General features: G+C 46.8%; 1 protein-coding gene across 2 annotated transcripts in view; it reads left to right on the top strand.

Moving 5' to 3' along the window:
- Positions 1 to 15,429, top strand: part of LOC119969354 (deoxynucleotidyltransferase terminal-interacting protein 1) — a 93,984-nt gene that overhangs the window by 28,859 nt on the left and 49,696 nt on the right. For both annotated transcript variants that reach the window (XM_038802883.1, XM_038802882.1), the window contains exons 3-7: positions 5,437 to 5,533; positions 6,943 to 7,041; positions 8,029 to 8,097; positions 12,758 to 12,814; positions 14,965 to 15,026. In XM_038802883.1, coding sequence (XP_038658811.1) covers positions 5,437 to 5,533; positions 6,943 to 7,041; positions 8,029 to 8,097; positions 12,758 to 12,814; positions 14,965 to 15,026 — 384 coding nt within the window. The remainder of the gene's footprint in view (positions 1 to 5,436; positions 5,534 to 6,942; positions 7,042 to 8,028; positions 8,098 to 12,757; positions 12,815 to 14,964; positions 15,027 to 15,429) is intronic.

The following is a 15,429-nucleotide window of genomic DNA, read 5'->3' as shown; positions in this document are numbered from 1 at the left end:
TTGAATGGTCGGTTCAGAGTCGATGGGCCAAATACACTAATTTTACTATGATTTCACTCTTGAAGTCAGAAGTCCTTGAATTGTCCCAATCTCATTCTTCAGCAGCAGTTAAAAAGAATTAGTTCCTGAACTCCCTCAGTCCCTCTCTCTTGCAGCCTGCAGCTTTTCAAATCGCAACATCAAAACAATACTTGTTCAACCTGTCCTTTTTTTCTTAACCATGGTGTTCTCTTCATTTTTACTTTGGATTGTGGATTGAGGACCAGCAAATCCTTTGAAAGGAGACAAATTGTTTAGCTTGGATTACATGAGGCAGACTCTCATTAGGATAACCTCTTCTGGGGACGACACAATGGCTCAATGGTTAGCAATGCTGCCTCACGGTGCCGAGGACCCAGGTTCAATCCCGGCCCTGGTTCAATGTCCGTGTGGAGTTTGCACATTTTCCCCATGCCTCACCCGCACAACCCAAAAGATGTGCCACTCTAAACTGCCGCTTAATTTAAAAGAAAAGATAGCTTCTTCTGAATTTAAACTCCCTCCACACTTCTAGCAGGTGTATGTAACATTATATTGGTGTTGGAACCAACAATTCTACGGACTCGTGCTTGTAGGATTAGAATAGCGGTTTTAATATACTTATAACAGAGCCAGCCTGTTAGCCGTTGAACTTTCGGTGAACTGGCCGGCTGACCCTGTGGCACTGATCTTTATACAGCAGCTCCTGGGGGAGGAGTCCTGGGCGGAGCCAAGGGAGAAGCCCAGTACAACTCTCGAGCATTCCCAGAGCTACTCCCCCTGGTGGTCAGGTAGTGCAACTGCACTTACAATATAGACGCATGTATATACAGATTATAATCCGGTGTGAATCACATTCACCCCCTGTGAAAAAATTAGAGTCCAGCGGGGGTGGTGGCTCACAGAGTTAGTCTGTCCGGTGGACGAATTGTTATTTTAGATCTGCGGAGCACCGGGGTTGCAGCCTCTTGCGGTGGCTGGGTGGGTGTTGAGAGCTGGGGTACGATGGCAGACTCCGGGGCGGGTCTCGTCCGAACTTTATACACCTCTGGCTCGACCGGAGACTGGGGGTGGGCTGGTTCTGGTGCGTGGAACCGGTGGGGTGAGCTTGCGGAATCGGGCACGAGGGGGCGGCAGCATAGGGAACGGGGTAAGGGGTTCCTCAGTGGGGTAGAGGGGGGGCTGGATCCAGCGGGTGCCAGGTCCCGAAGGGATACTGTGTCCTGGCGACCGTCCGGGAACTCCACAAATGCGTACTGGGGGTTGGAATGGAGGAGGCGCACCTTTTCAACAAGGGGGTCAGTTTTGTGCCCCCTGACGTGCTTCCTCAGGAGGACCGGGCCTGGTGTCCTCAGCCACGCCGGAAGTGAGACTCCCGTGGTAGTGCTCCTAGAAAAAATGAAGAGTCGCTCGTGAGGGGTTTGATTTGTAGCTGTACAGAGGAGGGATCTGATAGCGTGGAGCGCGTCTGGGAGGACTTCTTGCCATTGGGAGACTTGGAGTTTTCTAGACCGGAGGGTCAGTAGGACGGTCTTCTAGATCGTCGCGTTCTCCCTCTCCACCTGTTCGTTCCCCCTGGGGTTGTAGCTGGTAGTCCTGCTCGAAGCGATGCCCTTGTCAAGCAGGTACTGACGCAGCTCGTCGCTCATAAAGGACGAACCCCGGTCGCTGTGCACGTAGTTGGGGAAACCGAACAGGGTGAAGACACTATGCAGGGCCCTAATGACTGTGTGGGAGGTCATGTCGGGGCACGGAATGGCAAAAGGGAATCGGGAGAACTCATCGATGATGTTGAGGAAATAAATGTTCTTGTTAGTGGAGGGGAGTGGCCCTTTGAAATCGATCGCAAGGCGTTCAAAGGGCCTAGAAGCTTTGACCAGGTGGGCCCTGTCTGGTCTATAGAAGTGCGGTTTGCACTCCGCACAGATCGGGCAGTCCCTGGTGACCGCTTTTACCTCCTCGTCGGAGAAAGGCAGGTTTCGGGCTCTGATGTGGGCGAGCCGGGTGACCCCTGGATGGCAGAGGTCCACGTGGATGGCTTTCAGACGGCTGATCTGCGCGCTGGTGCATGTCCCGCGGGATAGGGCATCCGAGGGCTCGTTGAGCTTCCCCGGTCGATATTTAATATCGTAATTCGATCCTCCACCAAAGGATTTTATCATTTTTTATTTTGCCCCTTTGCGAGTTGTCAAACATAAAGGCAACCGATCGTTGGTCGGTGATGAGGGTGAACCTCCTACCTGCGAGGTAGTGCCTCCAGTGACGAACAGCCTCCACGATGGCTTGTGCTTCCTACTCGACTGAGGAGTGTCGGAGTTCTGAAACGGATAGGGTACGGGAGAAAAATGCAACGGGCCTCCCCGCCTGATTTAAAGTGGCTGCTAGAGCTACCACTGAGGCGACGCTCTCAACCTGAAAGGGAGTGGATTCATCCATCACCCGCATGGCTGCTTTGGCGATGTCCTCCTTGATGCAGCTGAAGGCCTGGCGTGCCTCAGCTGACAGCGGAAATCGTGTGGCCTTAAAGAGTGGGCGGGCTTTGTCCGCATATTGAGGGACCCACTGGACGTAGTTTGAAAAGAACCCCAAGCACCGTTTGAGGGCCTTGGGGGCAATGAGGGAGGGGGAGTTCTAAGAGGGGGTGCGGTCTGGGTCTGGGCCCAGGACTCCGTTCTCCTCGACGTAGCCGAGGATGGCCAGTCTGTTTGTGCGGAAAACGCATTTCTCCTTGTTATAAGTGAGATTTAATTTCTGTGCAGTTTGGAGAAAACGGTGGAGGTTGGCGTCGTGGTCCTGCTGGTCATAGCCGCAGATGGTAACATTATCCAGATACGGAAACGTGGCCCGCAGCCCGTACTGGTCTACCATTCGGTCCATTGCTCGTTGGAACACCGAAACCCCGTTAGTGACGCCGAAGGGAACCCGGAGGAAATGGAAGAGGCGACCATCGGCCTCGAATGCCGCGTAGTGGCGGTCCTCCGGGCGGATTGGGAGCTGGTGGTATGCAGACTTCAGATCCACTGTGGAAAATAGCCGATATTGGGCGATCTGATTAACCATGTCTGCAATTCTGGGGAGGGGATACGCGTCTAGGAGCGTAAAGCGATTTATGGTCTGGCTATAGTCGACGACCATGCAAACTTTTTCCCCGGTCTTGACGACCACCACCTGAGCTCTCCAGGGACTATTACTGGCCTCTATGATCCCTTCACAGAGCAGCCGTCGGACCTCCGATCGGATAAAAACCCTATCCTGTAGGCTGTATCGCCTGCTGCGAGTAGCTACTGGTTTACAATCTGGAGTGAGATTGGCGAAGAGGGGAGGGGGGGAGATGCGCAGCGTGGCTAGGCTGCAGATAGTGAGTGGGGGCAGGGGCCCGCCGAAGCTGAGGGTGAGGCTCTTGAGGTTGCACTGGAAATCCAGGCCTAATAAGAGTGGCGCGCAGAGGTCAGGCAGGACATAAAGTTTAAATTTAGAATAACTAGCGCCTCGAATTGTGAGCGTAGCGACTGTGCGTCCTTGGATTTGGACTGAGTGGGAGCCCGAAGCGAGGGCGATAGTTTGGCTTACCGGAAAAATAGAAAGCGAACAGCGTCTTACCAGCTCTGGATGTATAAAGCTCTCGGTGCTCCTGGAGTCAAAGAGGCATGGCGTGCTGTAGCTGTTGATCTGGACCTCCGCCATCGAACTTCGTAGGTCCTTGGAGCGGGATTGATCCAGGGTGACCGCGTTGAGTTGCGGGCCGCATGGTGAGTGCCCGGGGAAGTCGTATTCTTCAGATGAGCTTTCTGAGCATGCCGATGCAGCTGGGGCCCGTGGATTGCATGTGGTGAGCGGCGAGGAAGATGTCGGCACCCATGAGTCGCACGTGGCTGGCCGCATGGTGGGGGTTTGCCAAGATGGCGGCCCCCATGGATCACACGAGGCGGGAGGGGGCGGAGTCGGGGCGTAGGCTGCAGCGTTTCGGGCCCAGCGGGCCCGCTGGTGTTGGGAGCGATTTGTTCTCTCTGCAGGGGAGTTAAAACTGGGACCCTTTTCGTGAGGCACACTCTGGCATAGTGGCCTTTCTTCCCGCAGCTGCTGCAGGTCGCGGATCGAGCTGGGCAGTGCTGCCGCGGGTGCTGGCTTTGGCCACAGAAATGGCAGGCTGGGGCAGCTGAGTAGCTGGCTGGAGCAGCTCAGTAGCTGGCTGGGGCACCAGAGTAACTGGCTTTGGCAGCGCGGTAGCTGGGGGGCCGTGCGGCACCGGCCTGGAGGGACTGTTGGTCGGGGGTCCACGATGAGGTCGCGGGGTCCGCGGGAAACGACGTGAGGCTGCGGAAGGAAACTTCCATAGTGGTAGCAGCCTCCACAGTAGTGTCTAAGTCCTGGGCCCCCTTTTCTAGCAGCCTTTGCGCACATAGTTAGACCTAAGGCCCGCTACGAAAACGTCCCGCACAGCAAGCTCCCTATGTTCAGCCGCGGTAATGGCTTGATAATTACAGTCATTGGAAAGATTGTTCAATTCCCTTACAAACTCGGCAAGTGTTTCTGTAGGCCGCTGACAGCGAGTCGTAAAGACGTGGCGTGCATAAATCTCGTTAATGGGCCTAACGTACATTTTGTCCAATATTGCCAGTGCTGCGATATAAGAACCGGCCGGATTTAGCTGTGTGGAGATTCTGTGGCTTACCCTCGCGTGCAGTAGGCTGAGTTTTTGTTCCTCCGTTGTTCCGGCGGTGCTGGCTTCTGCCAGGTAGGCTTTAATACATCTCAGCCAGTGGGAAAAAAATTCCTTAGCCTCTGCATCCTGTGGGTCGAGTTCTAGGTGTCCGGGCTTGAGGGCTGCTTCCATGATTTCTTCGACTGTTTCCTAAGTATATTAAATTGTTGGAACCAACAATTCTACGGACACGTGCTTGTAGGATTAGAATAGCGGTTTTAATATACTTACAACAGAGCCAGCCTGTTAGCCGTTGAACTTTCGGTGAACTGGCCGGCTGACCCTGTGGAACTGATCTTTATACAGCAGCTCCCGGGGGAGGAGTCCTGTGCAGAGCCAAGGGAGAAGCCCAGTACAACTCTCCAGAATTCCCAGAGCTACTCCCCCTGGTGGTCAGGTAGTGCAACTGCACTTACAATATAGACACATGTATATACAGATTATAATCCGGTGTGAATCACATTCACCACAATTGGTGTCTTGGACTTGGTAGAAGTAAAACTGATGACTATCTGTGAGCACTATCTTTATTTTCCACGTGAGTTCCATCCTCCCGTTTGCTCACTGGATGGGAATGAAATAATACACATTCACCTGCAGGTATTCAAGGTTCCGAAGGGAACTGCAGACTATCAGGGGCTTTAAATGATCTATTGAAAGTTGTTTTTGCCAGAGAGTTTACAAAGGTGAAATATCACACTGTCTCCTTTCCTCAGCTTTACCAATCCAAACATATCCATGGATCTCTTGCGAACTGTTCTGCAGCCTCACATCAATGAGGAGATCCGTGCTGTGATCAACAAGTACACCAAGGTAAGCCTCCCAAACCCACAGCGTTCTTAAATTACAATGTGTGGGTAAAAGTCTGTCTACCCTGCTCTGTCTGGATTAAGCTCCATAAACCAATCTCAAATGTAGGGGTATGCATTGATTCAGTATTCAGCTACCTTTTTGAATAACTCTACTGCTTCTCTGTAGTTTGAGCAAATAAAATTTTTGACCAGTTTGCTATTGTCTCTGTCTCATCAGTCTCATTTTCTTGCCAAAATCTAAAAACTTGTTGCTTTATACATTTAACACTGAATTTGATCATGTTCCTATGGTTCTTCAATAAATGTTGCCGTACTGTTTGATTATTAACTAAGTCTGGCTCATCACTAAATTTACAACGGCCTATCCTCTCACTAGTTAGAACTTGATGCCACATCCGGTCAAATCCTGCCCTTGTCTAGGGCAGTCGGTCTTGCCTTACTTTTTGGAATAAGCTCTTTTGTCTCTCAAGGTCAGGAGCCGAGTAGCCCTGGTGTACCTAAGCTGTTCATAGATAGAATTTACAGTGCAGAAGGAGGCCATTCGGCCCATCGAGTCTGCACCGGCTCTTGGAATGAGCACTGTGCCCACCTCACCTCCACCCTATCCCCATAACCCAGTAACCCCACCCAACGTTAAGGGCAAATTTGGACACTAAGGGCAATTTATCATGGCCAATCCACCTAATCTGCACATCTTTGGACTGTGGGAGGAAACCAGAGCACCCGGAGGAAACCCACGCAGACATGGGGAGAACGTGCAGACTCCACACAGACAGTGACCCAAGCCAGGAATCGAACCAGGGACCCTGGAGCTGTGAAGCAATTGTGCTATCCATTATGCTACCGTGTTGCCCATGCTGGAATATTGTCAGGGTCTATGGTCTTTGCAGAATCTACTGCTCACAGCTATTTTTGAATTTCAGTCTGGTGCTGCTCTTGACATGCTTTTCGGCAATTCCAATCCTGACCAGCTTTCTGCCCTGTCTACGAATTGGTCGCTGTGTTTTACCTTTGGAGTTATATTTGAGCCTCTAATTTAATTTTATTATCTTACTTTCCATGTAGTTCGGCACAACATCGTGGGCCGAAGGGCCTGTTCTATGCTGTATTTTTCTATGTTCTATGTCTTAGTATACAAAACACTTTATTAGATCAAATATCTAACCTATCCTTCTCCCCTGACGTTACCTTTCTCACACCATTTAACTTAAAACACTTCTGTTTGTCACCTCCTGTAGCTTTTGTTATTTTAGTAATCCTTCCACCTGGATCAGTGGGTTATGTTCCCTATTCTCTGGGTGGGTTGGTGAGTGGATGTAATCATGTATGGGTTGAAGTCCTGCAGTTTAAGTGCAAAGCTCTCCCTGAAATAGGTTTACTTGTTTTGCTGCTGACTGAATCTGTTTTCAGTTTTTCCAGAAGGCTGCATGGAATGTGAAGGAGAATATTGGGGAAGATGTGGATCCTGAGCAACTTGTGCAGGAAACTTGTAAAAACTGTTTGGAACAGGTAGGGAACTGACAGGAGGAGAGGGCAGAGCTGCTTGTTACACATGATACCTTCACTAACTTTTCTGCTAATATTTTACAGTGTAGGAGCTAACTGGGACGCATCTGGATCTTTCCGGCAGAGTTCAAATTTAGTATTTGCACTGGAACCAAGAAGTGAAAAGAAAATAATTTTTATTCAGATGCATGGTTCTGAGGGTTCAGAATTCTTCTTATGTTAGGGAATAGATGTTTTTTTAAACTATTCTGCATGATAATAGGGTATAAATTTCTTTATTGGTTTTCTTGGAATTGAATATATGAGGTGAACCGTTCCTAGCAGTAACGACACACTGAGGTCCACATTTACAATTCAATGTACCAGAGAATTCACCGTTGAAGTTAAGCCTTGGCAAGTTCTGAAGTATTTACCCTAACACTTTAGCTCCAGTACAGATTCCGATGTTATCAAAGGATTATCCGAGGAACCCTAATCCAAATTCCTCAGCAACATTCTTGGCGAAGTTGAAATTTCAATCCATAAGTCAAAGCATAGCCATGGCTATCTCAGTGCTGGGAGATCTCAGATAGCCCTCAAAGCTGAGTGAACTGTGATAGTTTTAACCTCTGCTGTTTTGTTTTTGCTTTTAGTTTCATGGAAATGGAGGCAGAAACCTGTATCTCTAGCCTTCTAATAAAAATGTAATTAACATACAAAAGCTGGAAGTTAGTATTTAAGAATTAACCATTTTGTCACTGATTAATGATGATTATCAATTCTAATGTCGAGGAGCTTAGATAAGCAGTCAGGTAAATGTGGTGTGGAGAGCTCCAGTGGATGGACAAACAGGTTGGGCCAAGTGGCCACCTCTTGTGCTGTAATGCCTGATGTTATCGTTGCAGTTGCATGCTGTTGAATTACTTGGATAGGAAGGAGTTCTTGTTCTTTCTGTGTGCACTTGCAATTGTGAACCAGTACCTCACTGTCTTATCCCTCTCGCTGCTGTAGGCTAAGATGATGTATTCAGATGGAGGGAAGATGATTACCAAACCCATTGGAGAGCTTTCTGCTATAAAGGTAGGCGTAGATTATAATTCTGAGCACAAAACAACCAAGTATATCCAATACCCTGCCCGTCCGAATGTCAGTCCAAGTCTGGGTCAGTGGAATGGTCACAATACTGTTTCTTTCTGTAGAGAATGTGATGAATAGAACAAAGAGCATGCCCTTCGGCCCTCCAAGCCTGCGCCGATCATGCTGCCCGTCTAATCTAAAACCTTCAACCCTTTTGGGATCCCATCCTATTCATATAATTTGTCAAGACGCCCCTTACATTTCACTGTCTCCACCAAGTTCTCTGGCAGCGAGTTCCAGGCACCCACTACTCGCACATCTCTAAACTTTGCCCCTCGTACTTTAAACCTATGTCCCCCAATAATTGATTCTTGCACACTGGGGAGAAAGTTTCCAACTATCCACATTGTCCATGCTCCTCATAATTTTGTAGACTTCGATCTGGTTGCTTCTCAACCTCTGTCATTCCAATGAGATCAAACCGAGTTTATCCAACCTCTCCTCCTAGTTAATGTCGTCCATACCAAGCAACATCCTGGTAAACCTCTTCTGTACCCCCTCCAAAACCTCCACATCCTTCTGGCAGTGTGGCGACCAGAATTTATTTATTTATTTATTTTTATTTTTTCTGGTTTGTTTTAGAATTCTTTTTTTTAAATTTAGAGTACTCAATTATGTTTTCCAATTAAGGGGCAATTTAGCTTGGTCAATCCACCTATCCTGCACATCTTTGGGTTGTGGGGGTGAAACCCACACAGGCACAGGGAGAATGTGCAAACTCCACACGGACAGTGACCCAGGGCCAGGATTCGAACCCGAGTCCTCAGCGCCGTAGGCAGCAATGCTAGCCACTGTGCCACCATGCTGCCCTGTGGCGACCAGAATTGAATACTATATTCCAAGTGTGGCCTAACTAAAGTTCTATATAGCTGCAGCATGACTTGCCAATTTTTATACTCAGTGCCCCGGCCGATGAAGGGAAGCATGCCGTATGCCTTCTTGACTACCTTCTCCACCTGCGTTGCCTCTTTCAGTGACCTGTGGACTTGTACATCAAGATCCCTCTGCCTGTCAATATTCTTAAGGGTTCTACCATTTACTGCCTATTTCCCACCTGTATTCGACCTTCCAAAATGCATTACCTCACATTTGTCCGGATTAAACGCCATCGATCATCCCTCCGCCCATGTCTCCAACCGATCTATATCCTGCTGTATCCTCTGACAATCCTCATCGCTATCTGCAACTCCGCTAACCTTTGTGTCATCCGCAAACTTTAAAAAAAAGCCTGCACATCTTTGGGTTGTGGGGGCGAAACCCACGCAAACACGGGGCGAATGTGCAAACGCCACACGGACAGTGACCCAGAGCCGGGATCAAACCTGGGACCTCGGCGCCGTGAGGCAACAGGGCTTAGCCACTGCACCACTGTGCTGCCTGTCATCTGCAAACTTACTCATTAGACCAGTTACAGTTTCCTCCAAATCATTTATATGTACTACAAACAGCAACGGTCCCAGCACTGAGCCCTGCGAAACACCACTAGTCACAGTCCTCCAATCAGAAAAGCACCCTTCCACTGCTCCCTTCTGTTTTCTATGATGGAGCTAGTTTTGTATCCACCCTGCCGGATCACCTCTGATCCCATGTGACCTCATCTTCTGTACCAGTCTACAATGATGGACATTGTCCAAAGGCCTCACTGAAGTTCATGTAGATAACAAAGGTCTTGTTGAAGTTCATGTAGACAACATCCACTGCCCTACCTTCATCAATCATCTTCATCACTTTCTCGAAAAACTCGACCAAGTTAGTGAGACACAACTTCCCCTTCACAAAACCATGTTGCCTCTCGCTAATACATACATTTGCTTCCAAATGAGAGTACATCCTGTCTCGAAAATTCTCTCCAATAATTTCCTTATCACTAATGTAAGGCCCACCGGACTGTAATTTCCTGGATTATCCTTGCTACCTTCCTTAAACAAAGGAACAACATTGGCTATTCTCCAGCCCTCTGGAACCTCACCTGTAGTCAGTGAGGATACAAAGATTTCTACCAAGGCCCTAGAAATTTCCTCCCTTGCCTCCCTTCTAGGGTAGATCCCATCAGGCCCTGGGGACCTATCTACCTTAATGTTTTTTAAGATGCCCAACACCACCTCCTTTTCGGCCTCAATGTGACCCAGACTATGTATACACCCTTTCCCAGACTCATCATCCATCAAGCCCTTCTCTTTGCTGAATACTAATGCAAAATACACATTTAGTATCTCGCCCATTTCCTCTGGCTCCGTTCATGGATTCCCTCCTTTGTCCTTGAGGGCCAACCCTTTCCCTGGCTGCCACCTTGCTCTTTATATACGTATGAAAAGCCTTCGAATGTAATCCTGTAGAAATCGTTATATATTTCAAATTTGTTGCAGTAATATTAAAAAAAACCTAGTTTAAGATACAGACAGGTAGTATGTGTCCTAAAGCTGTAATTAAGGACACATAAAAGGTGAGGTCATGATTCATTCTAACCACTTACTTGATTACAGATAAAGGGTTAATGGAACATTGTTATGATTTCTGGAGATTCCCTGGAGAGTAGATAATTTATGATGGGTTTTATTTAGCCCTAACTAAGTAGGTCATGTGACATCTTTGTGGGATACAGATGATGTAATTAATGTGAAGAGCCAGGTCTGTCTGTAGTTTTGCAGTTTGCCATAGGATTTGAATCTGACAAGACAGTAGGATTTTAAGTTGAACAGCAGTTTTGCCAAATAATGCTGTTAGATTAAGAAGTGTACTGAATCAGCTCTTGAAAGGAACTCTCCAAATGTATCTACAAAGTCAAGCAAGTAATCTGTTAACTTTGTTTATAAGTGGCATTTGAACTGTGATTGCTTAATTTGAGTTAGCAGCAGGTATAGATGGTAATTTAAAGGTTTTCCTTGTGTTTAAGAACTTTTTAACTGATAATTGTAAAGCTATTCTTTGTTAATGTAGTTAATTCTGAGTTTAAATTAAAGTTGTTTTAACATAAAAGATACCTGTTGGTCAGAGTCATCACTCATGGGGTGAAGTATCTTTTCCATACAGTTTTACAACTTAAAAAGAAAATTGTTTGGGGTTCTTGTCTGGTATTCTAACAAATGTTGGGGTTTGGTCAAGCGTCTTAACAAGAATATTCATCAGTCTTTTGGTAGTTGGCAGAGAGCTGGTTACTGTAACCAATGTGCCACCATTCAATGACTCCATCTGGGGTCAAGTCTAACTTGTTCTCAGGCACGTCACTGGGAAGACCTGCTGCAGTTGTCTTTCCTGTTAGTCTGAGACGATCATAAAAATGCTTGAAGTCTACAGTCTGGACACTGTCCTTACAGCTGAAGGGAGTGTCTGGGGAGGTAAAATGATTCTCTGAGCCTGTGCTCCAGGGGGACTTTGAAAACGAACAGGTTGAGTCATCACCAGGGACCTAATAACCGACTATTCCTGCTGTCCATGATCCTGATGACTGGCTATTCCTATCATCCAGGGATCTGATTACTAACTATTCCTGTTAAACTGTGGGAAATTTCAATTGATTCAGCTTTATTTTGACTTACAAAGGTATGGTTTCAAAGCATTCTTTAACCTTGCCAGAGAACTTTTGCAGGGATTCAACTATCAGTTTGTTAGTGACTGGAATGCTTAAGTGGGCCATCACTCCGTACTTTGTTTCTACTGTGTTTCAGTGTGGTGTTCGTACATCTCCCACATTGCATGCAGACTGCAAGATTGTAGATGAGGCTTAAGCACCACTTTGTGATTGCAACCTGTAATTACAGCATGACAAAGACCTGTTTATATAGGGGATTCCCACGATATGTGCATTTTCAATGTGAGATGTTGACTAACGTTAATAACCATGAAGGCAATAAGTTTTATTTGTGGACAGGGAATGCCTGCACACCTATATTTATCTGTACTCAATGAATCACTGCATTTTTTGTTTCATTTACTTTCATGAGCACACTGACTCATGATCGAGTGTAGTTCCATGGATTTCTCACAAGGGGCAGCTCTTCACAGTCAGCTAGACAGTGAGTGTTGGCAGGCTAATTCACATAACAATTCTATCTCTATACCTGCATTGCCATTGCCAATAGGGGTCAATAGATAGAGAGCAAGTGTGGAAGACTGACCATTTATATTTACCTGCTTGCGAGTCCAGGAATGCTGAGGATGAAAAGTTTGGATACTTCGTTCGGTGAAATGGGATGAGAAGGTCATGTATCCTCTGGCTCCAGACAGTTGGGGGCGAGTCAGTGGTTAGACGATGGATTTTGAGTCTGGAAACCTGACTATTCCATGACATTGTTTTGAGAGCAGGGCATTTTTCTGCAGTGTTCAGGCAAACATTTATCCATCAACTAACAACTGTCCTTCATCCAGCATCACGATAACACATTGCCTGTTTGTGATTAGCTTTCTGACCATGGGTTCTTGCTATGTGCAATTTGGCTTCCCATTTGCTGCTTCAAAAGTGCTTCGTTGGCTGTGAAGTCGCTTGAAATGCTCTGAGATCGTGAAAGATGCTATATAAATACAAGTTATTTTATCCGACTGTCATTTATTTTCAGTTTGAAAACAACCAATGTGTTATTTTGACATAAAATATGTCTTATTGCAGCGCTCACGGCAAATGGAGGATGACCTGAGCCAGAGAGGGAGTCCGATCCCAAAGAAGGTCAGCATGAGTGATGTTGGACATGGGAAGCTCAGTTAAGGGCATTTTGGTAGGAAGAATGTGGAGAATCAATAAAAACATAAGGGTTAAAGTTCTTTAAGGGGCGCAATTGATTATGTGCATAGATCATTGAAGATGGCAGGACAGTTGGAGAGCGCAGTGAATAAAGCTTATAGTATACTGGACTTAGAATAGGGGCATAAAGTACAAGAGCAAGGAGATTATGTTGAACTTCTACAAGACAATAGTTACACCTCAGCTGATATATTATGTACATTTCTTGGCGTCACACTGTAGGAAGGATGTCAACGCATTGTCGAGAATGCAGAAGAGGTTTACAAGAATTGTTCCAAGGATGAGAAACTTCAATTATGATGATTGATTGGAGAGGTTGAGACAGTTCTCCTTGGAGAGGGGAAGGCTAAGAATAGATTTGATAAAGATGTTCAAAATCATTAGGGGTCTTGTCAGACTGGATAGAGAAAAACTGTTCCTGCTGATAAAAGGATCAATAACGAGACGGCACAGATTTGAAATGATTTTGCAAAGGAAGCAAATGTGATGTAAAAAAAACAAAACAACTTTTCCACAGAATGAGTGAGGCGACAGGGTGGCACAGTGGTTAGCAATGCTCCCTCACAGCACCAGTGACCAGGGTTCAATTCTGGCCTTGTGTGACTGTGGAGTTTGCACTTTCTCACTGTGCCTGCATGGGTTTCCTCCGGGTGCTCCAGTTTCCTCCCATATTCCAAAGATGTGCAGTTTAAATGGATTGGCCATGTTAAATTATCCCTCAGTGTCCAAGGATGTAGAGGTTAGATGGGGTTATGGGCTTACGGGATAGGGCTGGGGAGTGGACGTGGGCAGGATGCTCTTTCAGAGGGTCAGTACAGACTTGATGGCCCAATTGGTCTTATTCTGCACAAGAGGAATTCTATTATTCTATTGAGTGGTTTGGATCTGGAATGCAATGCTTGGAAGTATGGTGGAGGAAGGTTCAGTTGAGGCTTTCAAGAGGGCATAAGGTGATTATTTGAATTGAAACAATGCGCAGGGGTTCGGGGAAAAGGTAGGGGATTGACACTAAATCATTATGCTCGTCTGGAGAACCGGTGCAGACATGATGGACCGAATGGGCTCCTTCTGCACTGTAACAATTCCGTGATTCTGTATGACTTTGTTCAACAGGATTTGATGTCATGGTAATGCATCTATGAAATTGCAAGGTACCACACAGCCAATAGAAAACGTTCAGTATCTTGCACATCAGAAAATCCGATCATCCTTTCCCAGCAAACGTTGACATCAGGATGCACCCTACGTTAAAAAGCATTTTGTAATATATAGGACTAATATGAGTTTGAGTATAGTTGCATTTAACCCTACGTTTTGGCATTTAAATTTTTTTTTAGAGTATCCAATTAAGGGGCAATTTAGCTTGGCCAATCCACCGACCCAGCACATCTTTGGGTTGTAGGGGCGAAAACCACGCAAACACGGGGAGAATGTGCAAACTCCACATGGACAGTGACCCAGAGCCGGGATTGAACCTGGGACCTCTGAGTCGGGATTGAACCTGGGACCTAGGCACCGTGAGGCAGCAGTGCTAGCCACTGTGCCACCGTGCTGCCCACGTTTTGGCATTTTGATGTAGAAATCCAATAAGTTGACCAATGCCCTTCAGGGAATGGAGCCTGACATCAGTAACCAGAGTGGTTAACCTGTTACTCCTAACAAATGCCATGTGACTGAAACTTTAGGTCATTGATCATAAAATGGTGCCTTGCCTGTGTTACCCCCATCCCAAGAACACTGTCATGTTCTTTCACTTGCCTCCCTACCTGACCATCGGCTGGCATTGCCTCAGTAATTAGTTTGTCTGTCGAGATGATTCCAAGCACTGAGTCTCCTCAGAAACCCGGACAAGCCACAATTCAGATGCCCCAGGGCATTGTGTCAACTGGATGTGAGAAATTCACCAGTGGTGCCAAGGGCTGGTACCTCCCAATATGGAAACATGGAGCAAGGAGCTAGGACCTAGGTACAGTTACAGCTCCTGCTCCATCCCATGCAAAAATGTGGTAGAAGCTGGAAACAGTGAATAACGCAATGTGTAAAGTTTTAAAGAAACTGCACTTGTACTTTTGCAGAGGAAAGGGCGACCACCAGGACATCTGATTTCATTTGATCGGACGACCCCAAGTGCTGCTGTGTGAGTACAATTCTGGAGTGCGTGTATTCTGTGACATGACCTGTGCTGCAGGCTGCTTAATTAAACTGTTGTCCTCCAAATGACTGCTTTTCCAGCAGGTTAATTTTGCTCAGGAATGATTGTGAATCTACAGTAATGATAGCACATCTCGTTTCCTCCACGTCACTGCCTGGATAACAATTGCTTGTCTCCACAAAAGCAAAATGATACAACTGGAAGATAGAGGGGGAAGGAGAGGGAGAGACCCTTTCCTTACCCTAGGTTCCAGTGTCCCATGGCCAGTGAAGGGGTAAGGCACGGCCAGGGAACCACATCTTCAGGGCTGATGACGGCCTGGAGTGTTTAATGGGTGAAGTACTGTAACTCTACTTCAAAAGCATTGTGTACACTATTAGTATACTGA

The sequence above is a fragment of the Scyliorhinus canicula genome, chromosome 7 (genome assembly GCF_902713615.1).
Source record: "Scyliorhinus canicula chromosome 7, sScyCan1.1, whole genome shotgun sequence".
Lineage (NCBI taxonomy): Eukaryota > Metazoa > Chordata > Chondrichthyes > Carcharhiniformes > Scyliorhinidae > Scyliorhinus > Scyliorhinus canicula.
This window is presented reverse-complemented; position numbering and strand designations above follow the sequence as displayed.